Source organism: Delphinapterus leucas, chromosome 19 (assembly GCF_059928025.1).
Source record: "Delphinapterus leucas isolate spDelLeu-1000000601 "Yukka" chromosome 19, BTC_Dleu_Yukka2, whole genome shotgun sequence".
Taxonomy (NCBI): Eukaryota; Metazoa; Chordata; class Mammalia; order Artiodactyla; family Monodontidae; genus Delphinapterus; species Delphinapterus leucas.
In genome coordinates, this window is record NC_143147.1 from 16124818 (window position 1) to 16141434 (window position 16617).

At 56.5% G+C, this 16617-nt stretch overlaps 2 protein-coding genes across 6 annotated transcripts; both read right to left on the reverse strand.

Moving 5' to 3' along the window:
• Positions 1 to 211: 211 nt before the first annotated feature.
• LOC149744804 (arf-GAP with coiled-coil, ANK repeat and PH domain-containing protein 1) lies at positions 212 to 11840 on the reverse strand. Of its 3 annotated transcripts, none has more exons than XM_089900454.1 (22): positions 11555 to 11840; positions 10925 to 11003; positions 7628 to 7747; positions 7418 to 7471; positions 7275 to 7333; positions 6850 to 7033; positions 6657 to 6701; positions 6458 to 6553; positions 6271 to 6345; positions 6070 to 6179; positions 4788 to 4839; positions 4591 to 4691; positions 4137 to 4260; positions 3826 to 4037; positions 3094 to 3163; positions 2878 to 2972; positions 2589 to 2761; positions 1844 to 2016; positions 1321 to 1430; positions 1127 to 1237; positions 719 to 768; positions 212 to 394 (listed from the first exon to the last, which is right to left on the reverse strand). In XM_089900454.1, the coding sequence occupies exons 1-22, from the start codon at positions 11605 to 11607 to the stop codon at positions 294 to 296; spliced, it is 2247 nt and encodes a 748-aa protein (XP_089756580.1). In that variant the 5' UTR covers positions 11608 to 11840; the 3' UTR covers positions 212 to 293. The 3 variants fall into 3 exon arrangements, with proteins under 3 accessions (XP_089756580.1, XP_089756581.1, XP_089756579.1); XM_089900455.1 differs by having other exon boundaries at positions 10946 to 11003; positions 11555 to 11839; XM_089900453.1 differs by lacking the exon at positions 719 to 768 and having other exon boundaries at positions 11555 to 11732.
• LOC111185771 (uncharacterized) lies at positions 11778 to 16542 on the reverse strand. 3 transcript variants are annotated; one of them, XM_022595653.3, is made up of 9 exons: positions 15040 to 16542; positions 14602 to 14709; positions 14419 to 14490; positions 14097 to 14185; positions 13751 to 14002; positions 13199 to 13360; positions 12967 to 13104; positions 12574 to 12726; positions 11778 to 12433 (listed from the first exon to the last, which is right to left on the reverse strand). In XM_022595653.3, the coding sequence occupies exons 1-9, from the start codon at positions 15561 to 15563 to the stop codon at positions 12375 to 12377; spliced, it is 1557 nt and encodes a 518-aa protein (XP_022451361.2). In that variant the 5' UTR covers positions 15564 to 16542; the 3' UTR covers positions 11778 to 12374. The 3 variants fall into 3 exon arrangements, with proteins under 3 accessions (XP_022451361.2, XP_022451360.2, XP_089756588.1); XM_022595652.3 differs by having other exon boundaries at positions 13199 to 13399; XM_089900462.1 differs by having other exon boundaries at positions 12871 to 13104; positions 13199 to 13399.
• Positions 16543 to 16617: the final 75 nt, after the last annotated feature.

Below are 16617 nucleotides of genomic sequence, written 5' to 3' on the forward strand. Positions count from 1 at the left end.
GACGGGTCTGACCACGTCTCCTGAGCCCGCGAGCCCCGCCTCAGAGCCGCCCGGCACTCAGGCCGAGGCCGAAGCTCCCAGTTCACTCCCCGGGAGTCGCCCCTCGAGTGACTCCAGTTCGCAAACTCCCAATCGCTCCTGCACCCCAGAAGCCTCAGTGTCCTACACCTCACCCGCTCGACGGGGATGCTCAATAAATGAACTTTGAAGAGCAAAGCACAAAGGCTTTAATAGAAAAGGGCGGGCGGTGGGAAGGGCAGGGATGGGGGGTGCGGGCCCTCGAAGGCCTGGGATCAAAGCGTGTGTAGGTCATGGCTACGCCGGCTCAGCTTCTCCGGGTTGTCGGACGCCATGAGGGAGAAGTCGCGGAAGATATCGAGATACGTCTCGTCTCCTGAGGGGAGGGAGGAAGGGCTGGGATGCCGGGTGGCTGGGCCCTAGCACGGAAGAGTACAATAGGGACAGCCCGGCCTGGTAAGAGCACGCGCTTCCAGCGTGGGTGGAAGGGACATCTGCACCGTCAGGGCGGCGCCCTCGCCTATTCTTTGCTCTGTTTCAAGGACCCGGCGCGTAGGATGCGCCCAATACATACTTGTTGAATAAATGATGTAATTAATCAATGAAGCTGGGCACAGGGGGTTGGGGACGGGTCACCAGCGGCCAGAAGCCCAGAATTACAATGTTGTGTGGGGAGAGAGGGGGGTGGGGGGTACTTTACCAGCCTGGCCCTGGGCCGCATCGACCTCCCTCATCTTTGCCAATCGCAGCCTGAAGGGGAGGGAATTAAGGAATGAATGACATTCTCCTCACTCCCCCCGCCCCAACTCCCATCCTTTGAGCTGGGCTGTTTCATTCACCTGTTTCCCCAGGGTCTAGTGCTTTAAAGACGCCTGACAACAATGTTAATGAATGATGCCTCTCTCAGAATAAACTCACCTTCCTCGGACCCTGCCCTCCCCCCTTCCTACTCCAAGCCTCGGTCAACACTTGGAGCCTCCTTTCAACGTCTGGTCCTGGAGCTGGCCCCTCCCCTCCCCAGGCCCCGCCTAGCACGCAGGGGTCTCGGCGTTAGCCCCGCCCAAGTGGATAGTGCAAGCGCTAGCCCCGCCTCTTCAGGCATCCTCACAGAGTGACGATGTCAGCGTTGGCTGTTTCCACGGCGATGGTCAGGGGGTCTCTGCCTTCAGAGTCTCGGGCTCCCAGATCGGCCCCCCGTTTCAGGAATAGGCAGGCCAGCCTGGACAGGACAGCCAAGTTCAGCTGGCCCCTCACCCTGTCTGGAGCCTTCCTCCTCAAGGTCGTTATCCCTGCCGCCCCTACCCCGTGTGGCCAAGAATGGTTGCGTGGTGGAGCGGGCCTCGGCCGTGGCTGTCCACTTGGTTCACGTTTGCCCCGTTCTGGAGGAGGAACTCACAGGCCAGAAGAGAATTCTGCGTGGAGAAGTAGAGAATGGGGATAGAGGGTGGCATCTTTTGAGGCAAATTTAAAGATATTTTAGAGTGGGGTCAGTTCCGAGGGTGGGTATGGGATGGCAGGCTCTGCTCCGGCTCTTTACATGTATTCATACATTAAATCCATAGTACAACCTAATGAGGTATGTTATCCCTATTTTACAGATGAGGAAACTGAGGTACATGAAGGTTCATAATTGTAAGTGGTGAGGGTCTGGGTTCAAACCCAGGTTTGTCTGCCTCCAAATCTCACACTCTTAGCAAACAGGCTCTATTGGTTATCACTCCCTGTGAGGTGGGAGAGGCTAAGAGCTGGGACCAAAGTCCGGAGTAGGGGAGGAGAGGAGGAGCCTAAGGGTGGGGTGGGGTGGGGAGGTCAGCAAGACTCTCACAGCAGCTGTGGCCTGGATCAGCGGTGTGGCATGCTCCTGACCCCCGTGGACCCAGTTGACATCGGCTCCATGGGCGAGGGCATCAGCCATGGTGGGAAGGGATGGAGGATGCCCAGCAGCTCGAAAGAGCAGGGCCCCAGGGTGCAGGCTGCCCAGGTCCTCAGAGGGTGGCTCTGTTAGGGGGAACCAGCTGTGAATCTGGGAAGAAAACCCTCAGCACAGTCCCCTGATGCTGTAATGGGATAGTTCACTTCTCAACTGTGGGGAGGCCTTCAAGACTGGGGATTGTGGTGGGAGGTGATGGTGGGTGTGAGTGGATGTGGGTAGGTCCCCTAGGGCATATGGGATAGATGGCAGTGTTCACCTCTTCCTGTCCGACCACCCTGACTGGCTGGGATGTCAGGGGTGAGCTGACATGGTGACGGTCAGCCTCAGCTCTCTTGGCTCCCTCGGTTCCAGCCAAACTCACACCCTCCTCCACAGGCCTCTGGAGACCTAACTCATTCTCCTGACTTTTCTCATGCTGGTGACACCCTCACACAGCCCTCCTGGCTTCCTCCCAGCCCCACGGTCCTTCCCATCTTTCACCGTAATCCCCGAAACTCTTGCCTCGAAAAACCAGTGCCAGTGGGCTGTGGCCCCCCGTAACAGGCTCTAGGGGAAGACGTGTGCCCCAGACCCACCGGGCTTGGCACCATGCTGAGCACACGGCAGGCGCTCAACAAATGCCCAGCCAACCCTATACCTGGCTTGGGTCTGAAGCTCCCAGGCTGGGGCCTGATGGTGCCCGGCTTTGGGGGCACAGGAGGCTGCCCCCTCGGGGGCCCCCGGCCACCTCTTCGCCCGCGAACCTCGGGAAGCTTGGTCAGAAACTTCTTCTCCACGTATTTGGCGTGAATCCAGGCCTCCTTCTCTTGCCTGGTGGGGGAGGGTTGTGGGAGAAGAAGGCGACAGTCTTCCCTCCTCCCATCCCAGGCTCTCCTCCCTCCCTGCCCATAAGGAGGGCAGCCCCAGTCCCTCCACCCCAGCCTCACCGGGAGCAGCTGGGCCCTGGCTTCTTCACGGCCATGGCCTCCACACGGGCCTCATAGATCTGGTTCATGATGACATTCCCCAGCTCACACATGAGCTTCAGGCGGCCCAGGCGGAGGCAGAGACAGACGGGTAGGGTGCAGGTGAGTGTCTGAGCCCTCAGGGCTCTGCAGCCCTGCCCTCACCGCACCCCACACTCTCACATCACCCCAAGTCACCTTCACGAGTTCCGGCTCCCATGAGTCAAGGGTCAGGGACCGGACTTTGGAGAAATGAACTCCAAGGCTCCTGGAGGGCAGAGGGGAGGTCAGGCCCTCTGTGGGGGAAGCAGCCGGGGGAGGTGCTGCTGCTCCTGGAAAGACTTGGGGGCAAGGTCCGGCGTGGGGGTCCCGTGCAGAGGCACTGGGCCAGGAGGCAGCAGGGCAGCCAGGGCCGTGCAGCCTTGACCTGTATCTGGCAGGATCCCGCCTGTTCACCATTCCCTCTTCTCTCTTCTTCTCATCCTCTCCAGCCACCTCCCCTCTCTCCACGCACTCTGGCCGGGACAACTCTTTCCACGCCATTCCCCCTCCCCGCTTCCACCAGAATGATGGGACGCATAGACTTGCTAAGGCCTCACAACATCTGACATCTCTCTCTGCTTTTCGTCAGCTCCCCCACCCTCAGCAGCCCTGACCCCGCACCTCCTCCAGTCAAGCCACTCAACTCCCCTGGGTGTCCCCCTACCCGGGCCAGACCAGGACACTGAGGGGCTGGGCCCACCTGGGTCCACCCTGTGCCCCACAGGATTGGCCCAGGCCTGTGCCCAGCGACAGACAGAATCTGAGAGGAAGCCCAGGCAGGGCGGGAAGGGAGGGAGGAGCCCCTGTGCTGGGCTCCAGCTTGCCTCCATCCCACTCCACTGCTGCCAGAAAGAGCAGGGGCCCGCGCTTGGGACCTTGGGGAGTGACCTGTGGATGCCGGAGCACTGAATGCAGAGGGTGACGCCCAGGTTGATGCTGGCCCACTCAGGAGCCGGCTCCCGGCAGTCACAGCACTGGGCATTGCCGTCCACGCTCTGCACCTGGGCTGCCACATGCCCGACTCCACCAGAATCCCTTCCCCTGCTCATCCCGCCAGAGCCCAGGGTGGCGGCGGAGCCCATGGCCAGGTGTCCTGAGCCCTGGGGGAGACAGGGGAAGAAAGAGTGGCTCTGAGGTCTAGGGGAAGCGATGTCCCATCTCCCTGGGCAGTCTGGCCCTGCACCCCCATGTTAAGGTACCTGGCCTGGACCCCGGGGGCTGTCATCAAGGTGAGCCTGGCTGAAGGCCGTAGCGATGCTGCTCTGCACAGCACTGACCCACAGCTGCAGGAGGCGCTCTGAGTCAGCCTGCAGGAGGCAGGACCTGGGCAGGGGGGCAGCCAGAGGTCAGGGAGGGGTCTGAGGCCTGGGGAGCCGAGTGGCAGGACAGGCAGGCTGACATTCAGCTAGTATTCAGCTGGCACCACTCATATTGAAATACCTCTGCACTAGTTGGTAATATCCTTCCAGATATCCCCCTTCACCCTAGACCCTCCCCTAGCCTGCCCCCCAATTGAGCCACCAAAGGGCTAATGCCTGGGGCTGCATCAGGGGACTCCAAGATCCTGCTCCAGGGATGCCTTTGTGATTGGCCCTGGCTTTCCAGTTGGTAAAATTGAGATATACGGGTGTCATCCCTGGGCACTGCACTCACTTGCTGGGGGACACCACCTCAAAGCAGAACCGCCTTTCTGAGTCAGGACAGAGCTTCACTGTGCAGAGACGAAGGTCATCCACCACCACAGTCACAGGGTCCTGACAGGGAAAGGAGATCGGGGGGCAGGCGTCCAGGCAGCCACAGCAGGGCTGAGTCCTCCTGGGCCTGGGCATCCAGGACCTGGGCCTACTCACCTTGTGCTTCTTCTGATAAACCAGTTGGTTGCTCTGAATAGTAAACCAGCGTCTGGAAGAGGCAGAAGTAGGGTTAATGACATGGGCGACATTGGAATGCAGCTCGGGACACAGACAGGAGAGAGGCTGTGCTCTTAGTCCCATAAGGATCTTGCTGAGAGGAGAGAGACCGGGCTGCCCATCCCATGAGATGTTCCAGAGGAGGGTGACAGAGGTGCAGCCAGGGACATCTAAGGGGTGCTATTCACATCCCGAGTACCCCAGATTTGATAACATTTATGAAGACAACTTTCCAGCAGATGGCAGTAAAATGCATTGTCTAATAAATCTATTGCTACAATGTTTTGGCAAGTAGAAGTATCTTGGAGAGAATTCCCTGGCAGTCCAGTGGTTAGGACTCTGCACTTTCACTGCCGAGGACCCGGGTTCGATCCCCAGTCAGGGAACCAAGATCCTGCAAGCCATGAAGTGTGGCCCGCCAAATTTTTAATTTAAAATTAAAATTTAAAAAAAAAAAGTAGCTTGGAGAAGGGGCTCTCCCTTCTAATTTGCGCAAAGATCCCATATGGGCTGGCAGTGGCCCTGGAAGGGGAAGGGGTCGAGTCAGAGCAGATCACCACCCTGCTCTGCACCCTGCGATGGCTCCCCACTTCCCTCAGAGTAGAGCCAACAAGGCCCTGTCGTGATTCACGTCCTCATTAGCTCCACCTGCATCTCCTACCACTTCCTCCTCCCTCCCTCTGTCCACACCCTGGGCCTCCTCTCTGTTCCTCAAACCTTCCAGGTTCCTCAGGGCCTTGGTGCTGGCTCCTCCTTCTGCCTAGAACATTTTCTCCCAGATATCCTTCCAGTCTTCACTCAGAAGTCATCTTTTCATGAGGCCTTTGCTGACCACCCTATTTATTTATTTTTATCATTATTATTATTTTTTGGCCACAGAGCTTGCGGGATTCTCAGTTCCCTGCCCAGGGACTGAACCCGGGCCACGGCAGCGAACGCCCGGAATCCTAACCACTAGGCCACCAGGGAACTCCCTGCCCACCCTATTTAAAATTGCAACTCCTCCCCAGCTCTCCACATTGCTTGCTTTATTATTTTTCACCTATGGTACTCTTACCTTCTAAGAGATAATTTACTTAATTATTACGTTCTTGTCTGTCTTTGCTGACGGAATGTAAACTCTCTGAAGGCAGGGGGTTTGTCTGTTTTTCCTGGCTGTAGTTAGCACACTCAAAAAAATTTAACCTGATGGGTTTGGCCGATTGGGGTATCTGCTCCTCACCTGCTCCAGGTTTTAAATGCATTGCTGGCCCGTTTGAAGAGGTGCCCTTCCATGACCAGGCCACCAGGCCCCTCCTTTAGGCTTGGCTCTGGCTCTTCCCTACCCAGCTCCTGGGGGCACAAAAGGGTCAAAGGGCAACTGAAGTGGGCAGAGACCAAGGCCCCAGGCCCATCTGCTTCCTGCCCGCAGCCCAGCCCTCACCTTCTGTTTCAGCAGCACGTGTCTCTGCTCCATGTCCCTCTTCTCTCGAGCCGAATTCAAGACCAGCCGGTGTAACTGAGCACAAGAGGGGCATCTCAGATGGCCCAGCCTCCCAAAACCAGGCCAGGAGAGTCATCTCAGAGCCCCTACCCTCCCTCTTCCACCTGCCTGCGCCCTGGGTCTCTACCTGGCCACCCAGCTCTTTGCGATACTGGGCCAGCCGGCTCAGCTCCTCGTGGCCCTGCTGGAAATGGGTGGCCTGGGCCTCCACCAGACGCAGCACCTGGGGGACAAGGTGGGTAGAGGGCAGACCCCTCTCTTTTCCTCTCCCTCCTGCTCCCATCAGCAGGCTCCTCCCCCCCGCCCTCGCGCCCACGGCAACTCACAAACTCCATGATGTCAAACTTCCTCTTGTCCTCAATCACATTGATCTGAGAGCCCAAAAGACCTCAGGTCAGCCTTGAAAACACAGACGCACGACCCACCCACCCCCCCAACCCCCCACTGCACACCAGTGACTCTCCAGCCTCGAGGTGACTGGGGTCCTGGCACCCCAAGAAGACAGGTTGGGGCAGGCACCTGCAGGGCATAATCCAGGGCCCGTCCCCGGTACCCGGCTCGAGCAACCTTCAGAGCAGCTCCGGCCTCTTCTGCCTCCTGGGCCCGGCGCCTGGGGACCTCTGCGTTGTGGGTCAGAGCAGCCTCCAGGCTCTCAGCCCCCCGCCAGAAATCCCGGCGAGCCTCTCGGAAGCCCCGGAGACCTCTGGGGGTGTGGGGATAACAGAAAATCACCGATACACCCTCCTGCCCCCAGCAGAGAAGTCCTTGAGATTCGCTCATAGTCTTGCAGCTAGCCTATGGACGGTCAGAACTCCAAGGGGATCCTTGGGATGGGGGCTAACAATCAGGCCACCAGAAGCCCCCAATCTCACAACTCCTTCATTCAGGGAGGCCCCCGCGGCAATGGGAAGAGGGCTGGAGGACTGGTTTCCCTCCTAACTCACTCCTTGACCAGAGTTTGGATTTGCTGCTGCAGTGTGTGCTGGGTGGCATCTAGAAGCTCCTGAGGGAAGCAGAAATTGGCAGGTGGCGGTCAGGACCACAGACGCCCTTGCTCCCCTCACCAGCCCTACCTACCCCCACTTACTGCATGGCTGTCCAGCTTGTGGCTCAGGCTCTGAGTGAATTTGTCCAGACACTCCTAGGCAAGAAGAGGCAGAGAGAGAGTATCAGGCATGGGCGGTAGGGCCCTCCCATCCCTAGACCCAGCCTGCTCTGGCCTGGGACCCGCAGACCCCAGACCAACCCTCCCCTTCCACAGGATCTCTCCACATCCCAGACCCCACCCTCCACATACCGCCATCATGGGCTCTGGTGGACCCAGGTGGGCCAGGTCACAAATGCCAACAATGAAGGCCCGGCTGGCGGCAAGGTAGTGGCGCCCACTTTCCAGGACGCCATTACCCAGCTTGAGGAGCTAGGAAGCAACAGAGCAACGGGGAGTCGTGCCATGCGCCACCAATACCCAGTGCCACCCCCGCTCCTGTCCTACTTCCTCTCCCCTTTCCCAGGGCTGTGCCCCTTCCTCCCCCTCCTCTGTGGCCCAGACCAGTTTCTAACACACACGTGGTGCTTTCTCATCTCTGTTTCTTTGCTCCCACTACTCCATGCCTGGAACAAAATTCCTCCCAGCCTGTCACCGAAGCCAGTGTCAGCTTCACCTCCAAAACGTCTCTCCTGCCCTGCTCCGTCTGCTTGGATCCAGAGTTCCCCAGAAATGCCATCCTCACGCTCTACCTGACACCCAGGATGAATGTTCTATCTGGTTGGTATTAAATTCTACAGTATTTACTGTCTACAGTTGTCCATTCTGTGCTTAGTAAACATTCCCTCATAAATATTAATCTGTCAGCTAGGCCCGAGGGTCAGGGCAAAGATGGTGCTCCTAGGGCCCATTCTGTCTGGCCCTAATTACAAACAAGGAGGCTTGATAAACAAAGGGACAAGTGACTGGCCGGAGGAGGATCTCTGGGAGAGCAAGGTGGCCGACCCAGAAGCCAAAGTGAGGTCTTCTGACCCCTGGCCCTTGTTACCTGCAGGAATTGCTTTGCTCCTGAGGTGACACCATTGGCTCTAGCCTGAGTCACTATATCTGGGATGGGGCAAGTGTCTGTGGAGCCTGTCAACTCAGCCCAGGGAACAGGAGACCACCATAGAGGTTCTCTGAGGAAATCCTGGGAACCAGGGGCTCAGAGAACGTGGGCTACATAGGTGCTTGTGGAACTTTTGTTGAAGTGAAAGACACTTTTTAGGGCTAGTGAAGGCTTCAGGGAAATATAGCTTGACTTGAAGATGGCTGGCAGGGTCAGTAAGGGTCAGGAAACTGAGCATGATCAAACCTTATCAGATGTCACCACCCGGTATCTGTGATAAGGGACAACCATCCAGATGACCACAACTCCACCGTGTGGAGGTGGCGGACTGAGTGTCCAGCCTTTTCCTTAACCACCTCACCTTCCTTCCCAAATACCTGAATAAGGAACTTTCATAAGATTGAACTAGTGACACACTGGTACCTCCATACAATAGCATGGGGCAGCAAGGCAAAAGGAATGAGCTATTCATCTGTGAACTATTAATGAACTGCTGATCACTACTGATATGCCACAATTTGAATAAACTTCAGAGACATTATTCTGAGAGGAAAAAAAAGGCCAGGCCAATCTTGAACGGTCACATACTATATGATTCTACCTAGATAACAATCTAGAAATGACAAGCCTAGAGATAGAAAACAGATGAGTGGTCGTCATGGATGAGGAAGGAGCTGGGGAGGGGGGTTATCATTACAAAGAATGGCACAAAAGAGTTCCTTTGTGGTGATAAGAGGTTTTTTTTTTTTGTTTTTTGTTTTTTGCGGTACACGGGCCTCTCACTGCCGTGGCCTCTCCCGTTGCAGAGCACAGGCTCCGGATGTTCAGGCTCAGCAGCCATGGCTCACGGGCCCAGCCGCTCCACGGCATGTGGGATCTTCCTGGACCGGGGCACGAACCCGTGTCCCCTGCATCGGCCGGTGGACTCTCAACCACTGCACCACCAGGGAAGCCCCGTGATAAGAGTTTTGTATCTTGAGTGTGATTGGTTATGAGAATCTATACGTGTGATAAAGTGCCATTGAATTATACACAAAGATTTTTTTTTTAAGAGTATATGCAAAACAGGTAAAACCCAAGTAAAGTCTTTAGACAGTTCATTGTATCATGCCAACAGCAATTTCCTGGTATGGGGAGTATACTACAGTTATGGAAGATGCTGTCATTGGCGGAAGTTGGGAGATAGGTACATGGGATCTCTCTGTGCTATTTTTGCAACTTCTTGTGACTCTGCAATTAACTAAAAATATAAAGTTTAACTTAAAAATATATGTATATATTCATATGTAAACTGAATCACTTTGCTGTACAGCAGAAACTAACACAACACTGTAAATCAACTACACGTCAATTAAAAAATGTATATATTATTTGGTCACCTACTAACTTTCAGGACATGGTATAGGCACTGGGGATTGAGCAAAAACAAAATGTAAAAGTTCCTCATGACACTTACATTCCAGTGGGGAAGAGTAGACAAGAAAAAAAATTGGCAAGCCTGACAGACACAGCTAAGGTGACCCCTGATGATTCCACCCTTGCATAATCCTCACCCCTTGAGTGTGGGTGAGTGAGACCTGTGATTTGCTTCTAATCAGTAGAATACGATATGGCAAGGGCGATGGGATGACACCCCCAAATGACAAAGGTGACGGATTCACTGCTGTGGTCACATTCTGACGTGAACTGATGCCATCTTGCCAGCACATGCAAGGGAGACTGCTGCTGGCACTGAAGAAGCAGGCTGCTATGAAGTAAACCGCCTACGGACAGGGCCCGGTGGCAGGGAACTGTGGGTGGCCTCTAGGAGATGAGCGCCTCCATCCGGCAACAGCAAGGACCTGAATTCTGCCAACAATCACATGAGCTCAGAAGAAAACCCTCAGCTACGGATGAGGCTACAGCCTCTGTCAACACCTCGGCTGCGGCCTGTGAGACCCTGAGCGGAGCAGTCAGGCTGCGCTTGACTCCTGACCCACAAAACCTATGATAACACCTGTGCGTTGTTTTAAGTCACCGAGTTTGTAATAATTTGTTACACAATAATAGAAAACTAATACCGCGAGTAAACATATAACGTGTCAGATCGAGATAAAGGCTGTAAAGAAAATAAAAGCCAAATAAGGGAGGGGGGAGTGTGCTGTTTTTATAAAGAATATCCAGGAAGGCCTTACCGTGTGTGTTCAAGTGTTTTACTGGTTTACTGGTTTGTTTTCCACGGTTAGCCTGTGAGCCCCCTGAGGGCAGAAACAGCCTGCTTCTCCCTGAGGCGCCCACGGCTAGCATAACGCAGGTCTGAAGAACCGACCAAGGAAGCCCACAGGTGCTCTTGTTTTCCAAGACTCTGAGCCCCTTGAGGGCACAGAACCACTTTTTGGCTCCTCTGTAGCCCCAAACATCTACCCCACCTGGTTAGCATTCAGTAATCCCCGGAACTCATTCTTGGTCTCTAGTTTTCTCCCTGGCCTCACCCCTCTCATCTTAATCCCACCCCGGGTCACCTCTCTCCACGTCAGGATCACCTTTTCCAGCCGGGTCTCCAATTCCGACACTTCGGCTTCCACCAGCTCGATAGAGGCTCTGGGAAAGGAGGGATGGGGTCACAGGAACAGAGCTTGGGTCCATCTGGTCTGTCCACCTCGGCAGGGTCGGGGGTCGGGGTTAGGGGGTGAAGGGTACAGACGGAAAAGGCTGATGGGTTAAGAACTGCCCACCCACCCTCTCTGGCTCGCTCACTCTGCACAGTGTGGGAGCTACTACAGCCCAGGCCAGAGCAGGAAGGGTAGAAAGAGGGTGGATGTGGCGAGGGCAGGAAGTTGCTAACCGCCCAGTGCAGGTGCTGGGGGAGGGGCAGGGGTCCAGAGAGAGGGAGGAGGGAATGCCAGCTCTGGGAGTGAGAGAGGCTGGAGGGGCCCCCTTCACACATGCAGTGGGTGGCGAGCATCAGAGCACGAGATTCGATAGCAGAGGTACTGCTTTGGCCCATAAGCTGGATCTTGTCCCTTTGAGACTTACTCCCTGGAAAGACATCCTCCAACTTGGGGAAGGTGTGTGTGTGTATTAGGGGGTGTTGGACCTCCCCGCCTCTGCCTGCCTCCCTCCCCCGCCCCTGGAGACCTGTGCACACTTACCGGAAGCGGGGTGAGTCCTTAAGGCACTCCTCAAAATCTAGCTTGACCGTCATCTCAGCTTGACTGCTCCGGGGCCAGTGGGCCCTGGGGCCTGGAGGGTGGGGATGCAGGTGGCGGTACTCCCTGCCCCGGAGGGAGGCGGAGTGCTGATGTGGAAGAAGGAGAGGATCTTCTCCTGGGTAGAGCCTGGGGGGCGCGATTCTTTCCCTAAGTGGAAGGGGTGTCCTAAGAGGAGCTCTCACCCCACACTTCCAGGCAACGCTGGGAGGGGTAAAGGCGGGGCCTGGGCGGTGGAGAAAGGCCCTGAGATCAGAAAAGCCACAGCCCCGCCCTCAGAGCCTATCTGCAGTCACCTTCCTACCGGGACCCTGGTCTCTGCTTCAGTCTCCTTCAGTGGTTGAGTTGTGGGGGCCTGAGACATACAGATTGAAATCCTGATTGCGTGACCCTCAGTTTCCTCATCTGAAAGATGGGCATGATAATTCCTACGTCCAGGGTGTTGTAAGCATTAAAGATGATACTGGTGTATGGCTGACTGAATCACACCAGTCACTGTCAGACGGCTGCAGTGGGGTCTTCTTGGACTCCTGCGGGCCTGTTGAGTCCAGTCCCCCAGACCACTCCAAGCTTTCTTCTCTGCTCTGCTTGCCTGTGGTTTCCTGTGTGTGAACTTCCCTTTCTGCCCCCCACTCCTCAATGACAGCTCAGGCCCAGCCTGGACCCCCAATACCCAGACTCCTGCTTTTCTTCTCTTTATTGTCTACCCCTACCAAGGGTGTGAAGGCGGGGACAGGTTGGCCCCCACCCCATCCCCAGCTGGCTACAGTTTCCATCGTCTGGTTTCCTCCTCCTGAGTCCACTGGAGCTGCAGGGTTTCATCTGGAGAGAGGAGGGACTGGGTTAGTGGCTTTCTTGCAGCAGGCAAAAGATCTGGCCCATGTGACCCCCTGACTCCCTAGAACCTACCCACTCAGCCCCTCTCCCTCCCTGGCCGGCCCCTTGCCCCTGCTCAGGCTCACATCTGTGCTGGTTTTGGTTTGAGGAGTTTGGGTGGCTTCCAGGTTCCCTCTCTGAGCCTTCGGTGCTTTGCCAGTTCAGCCCCTTGGATACCAGCCACTGACACCAGCCAGACATTGCTCGGGACCCACTGTCTTTGGAGGACGGGGCAGTACCTGGAGCAGGGTAGGTGGCAGAGAGGAATCAGGAAGGAGGCACAGGGGCAGCGGTGGTGCTAAGCTGGCAGGAGGTCCCGATCCCTCTGCGCCTCCCTGGGTCCCCACATTGCACCCAAGGATGTTGAGGGCCTCTCTCATCACCTGCTGCTGATCTACTGACCTGAGGGGAATGGGGGTTGGGGGGATGGGAGCTTGCCAAGAGCCAGGCCTGGTGAGATAGTGGCCTGGTGCCCTCACCAGGCTTCGATGACATCACCGTCACCTTCAGGGAACTCTCGGTGGCCTTGTAATCCTGCGAGGGGCTTCCAGTGTGGTCCAGCAGACGGACCTCAGTGCTTATAGGATTCTCAATCACCCAATTCAAGCTTGTGGAGCCTGGAAGCATCACAGGATCAGGGTTGGGGCACCCATCAGTCTGTTGGTTCTCGGCCACCGCCCCACTCCCAGGCTGACCCAGCCCAGCTCTCACTGGTCTGCTGCTCATCTTCTGTGTCCTCCTCAAGTTCAGGGTGGGGAGAGCACCTCAGATATCTTCGTTTGCTATAATACTCCTTGCGTCGCAGATCAATTTCCTTCTCCAACACGACAGCGGTGGATGAAGCTGGGGACTGATTTCTTAAGGCAGGGGAAGCTGAGGAGTCACCCAAATCAATCTGAGTCATGTGGCCACCTAGCGAATACAGGCCACCAGCTCCACTGTGACCCCCAAGCCCCGGGGAGAAGCTCAAGCCCCAGGTTCTCATCTCACTTCTATCACCCCCCACCCCCCATTTTTAGAAAAACGTCAGTGACTTTTCCACCCGCCATGGTTCGCTTGGGCTTTCTGTTCCTCCTCCCCAGCCAGCCTTCCTTGGGGGCTATCCTGATGAGGACCCCACTCCAGCTGCCCTCTGTCTTCCCTGGGGTCACCTTCCAGCACGACCTCCCTGTCAGCCAGCAGGGCCCTGAGGAAGACAGGCTATGATGGAGAAGGTTCTGGACTACAATTACCTTGGGTCCCTGGGGCCCCACCATAGCTAACCTTTGACTTCTAGGATGTGGTTCCTGGCCACCAGGCCAAGCTCATCTTTGACTCCTCTGGTCGGTCCTCTTGCCCTGCCTCTCTCCACAGGCCTGGGCTCTGAGGCCAGCATCACACCTCGACTGCCATTGTTCATACTGACACTGCCCGCACTGCTGTTCTTGTTATTATCCAAGGGCAGGTTTTTCGGAGGCTTGAGGAACTTTCCTTCATTGTAGTGTGCCTTGCGGCACTTTTCAAAATCACTGGATTCTGTGGGCCAGCGTCAGAGCTTGGCTTTCCTGCCAGGCTCTCGCTGAAGGCTCACGCCACCCCCTTTCCACTCAATCCCCACCCCACATCTCACGTGTCTTGGAAAAGTTGTCTGAAGACCCTGAGCTTCTGTTATCACTGTACAGGAAGACCTTGGGGCAGAAATTGTCCATTGTTGCAAACCTGAAGGGGAGGGAAGCCAGTTGGGGGCACAGAAGGGAGAGAACAATGGGAGCAGGTGGTAGATGGGGCAAAGCTGGCTGACGCCCCCACTTTGGCCTGGGTGAGTCCTGATCCAAATTGTAGTACCTCCCATCTGGGGGGGGGCCCGAAGGCAGAGCCAGCTCAGACCTGAGTTCAGGGGTGGAGGGAGGAAGAGGCCCCACTTCCCTACTGACTTCTGGCAGGACTCTCACCTCTCTGCTAGCTCCTCAGGAGTCATTGTGTGAGAGGTCCCCGCGAGCAGGTCTTCGTCGCTGTCCTTCAGCCTGCACAGGAGGGAGGAAGCAGTGCCTCAGAAGGGGATAGCAGGCAGTCCCCCACTCCTTTGAGTAGGGAAGAGAGTCTGGGCTGAAGGGCTAGGGCTGAGGGCTCAGCACCTGTGGTAGGGAGTGCGGGGCTCATCCACCTTCATAAATCCATAGTCCTTGTCAGCAGGGTGGTAGGTCGCCAGAATATTCATTTCATCCCAGCGCTGACATTTTTTCCTGCGGGTGAGTGAAGGACACAAAAAAGGGGGAGGAAACCTTCTAGTGCCCTCCTCCTCACAGCCCTCTCATTCTTACAGTCATTCAAAAACTGTTTCTTGCACCCCCTTGTAGTTCCAGAGGTGTAGGAGGCTGGGGATGGGGTCACACCTGATGACAATCACGTACGATGTAGTTAGGGTACCTGCTACTCTCTCAAAGGCTAGGAACCTCAGATTTCCTACCCAATTACCCTCACCTACTCTCACTTTTAGTTCTTGGCACTCCGCCCCTTCTCCCCTGACTCCGCCTCCTCTAGTGTCTGGAATCCCTTCCTCCCGGACTCCTTACCTCTCCGCCCTGGGGGATTTGTGCATCACGGTGGAGCTTCTGTTTTTTAGTATGCTCCGGGGCCGGTCCTCACAGGGTTTGTCGGGGTGCATGCAAGTTGACCCGGAGTGCGGAATGTATCCCGAGTTGTACACCCCAGGCCCCCCGGACCCCAGGTTGGACGTCCCGGATACACTGGTTCCAGGGAAGGGGGAATTAAGCCCGCCAGGGTGTGTACCGGACCCGGGATGCCGGTTGAGGCCGGAACCGAAGACTGCTGTCCCTCCGGAGGGCTGGCTAGAACCAGGACTGCCAATTACGGTTCCCTCGGAGTGTATGGGGGGCCCAGAACCGTGAAACATGGCTACTCCGGAGGGCAGCCTGGCGCCTGCCTCGACTCCTCCGATGTCTCCGGGCACTCCTCTGGTTGGCCCTCCAGGAGATTCTCCGTCGAGGCCGCTAGTAGCCCCCAGAGATTTCTGCTTCTCCATGGCACCACTAAGGGGCCACGCTAAGCTACCCCGCCCCGGCTCCCTGCACCACATAGCCCCGCCCCCACCGCGGCGGGCGGGGGACGCTTGGGCTAGGCCTGGGTCCCCTCCCCCACTGCTCCCTGGAGCCGCGGGGGGCGGAAAAACTGTATAGGGACCTCGGGCTGGGAGCCTCTCCGCTTGCCCCTCCTCTCGTGTCCCACCCTAAGACTTTTCTTTGTCTCTGGGATTTGTTCCCGCCTTTCTCCCCATCACTGCCCTCATCCGAATTATCCAATCGTAGTCAGGGGTCCTGGCCGTGGGGCGTGAAGCCTAATTGTGACGTCACAGTCCTCCAAGCTTAGCGTGAGCGTCGAGGGAGTTGTGCTGGGGGGTTGTTGACAGCTCTGGGGGAATCTTTGGGGAATGTCAGCGCCGTTGCTTGAAACTTCCTGCCGGGGTTCCTTTGGATTCTTTATTCGTGGCTTTAAAACCTCAAGATAGGTTTGACTAGAAACATCCGCGAGCTTTTTTTCCCCCAAAAGCCGGGCCGCTCTGCCTCTGCGGAGAGTTGTGATACAAAGTGGAGGGACTGCGACACTCTAGAAAGACATAACCGGTCTCAGTGGTAGGGAGGGCAGATATTTTCATTTACAAAGCTACCAGTTCCCTGCTCTGGGAACTCAGAGCTCGCTCACACCGCTTCGAAACGAGCAGAGCGAAGGAAAGCTCCCCCCTTCCCTTGCCGTAAAGCGAATACTTCAAGGTGTTGCCTGCTTCGACGAAGGCGGGGTCGTCGGTGCAGCTGTCGCAAAGCTGAAAGTGTTTGCACCAACTCCCCCCCGTCGCGTCGTAAAGATGCCTGCGGCAGTCGTTTCTCCCACTGTCGCAAAAGCTCCCGGCCCGTCTTCACCCCTCTGGAGCCACTCCGTCACCTCGCCCGTGTCGTAAAGCAAACCTGCCCGACCCTGTCGTCTTTTCTCTTCCCACCGTGGTAGTCCTTAGTTCCCTAACCCGGGATGCTTTATTGCCCGGCACTGCCGTAAAGCATATCTGACCCCAACCCCCCCCCCCCACCCCCGGTCCTATTCCCTCAGGGCGTCCGTGCACCGCGGTTGCCACGGTGCCG

What these genes read in the sequence shown, in the direction of transcription:
- LOC149744804 (XM_089900454.1), bottom strand. Translation starts at nt 11,607, where the DNA reads ATGACGGTCAAGCTAGATTTTGAGGAGTGCCTTAAGGACTCACCCCGC. An exon ending in ACAAGCTGGACAGCCATGCA is followed by an intron (nt 7,334 to 7,417) that starts GTAAGTGGGGGT and finishes TGCTTCCCTCAG; the next exon opens with GAGCTTCTAGATGCCACCCA. An exon ending in CCAGGGCCCAGCTGCTCCCG is followed by an intron (nt 2,762 to 2,877) that starts GTGAGGCTGGGG and finishes CTCCCCCACCAG; the next exon opens with GCAAGAGAAGGAGGCCTGGA.
- LOC111185771 (XM_089900462.1), bottom strand. Translation starts at nt 15,563, where the DNA reads ATGTGGTGCAGGGAGCCGGGGCGGGGTAGCTTAGCGTGGCCCCTTAGT. An exon ending in CCCCGCACTCCCTACCACAG is followed by an intron (nt 14,491 to 14,601) that starts GTGCTGAGCCCT and finishes CCTCCTGTGCAG; the next exon opens with GCTGAAGGACAGCGACGAAG. An exon ending in AGAAGATGAGCAGCAGACCA is followed by an intron (nt 13,105 to 13,198) that starts GTGAGAGCTGGG and finishes TGATGCTTCCAG; the next exon opens with GCTCCACAAGCTTGAATTGG.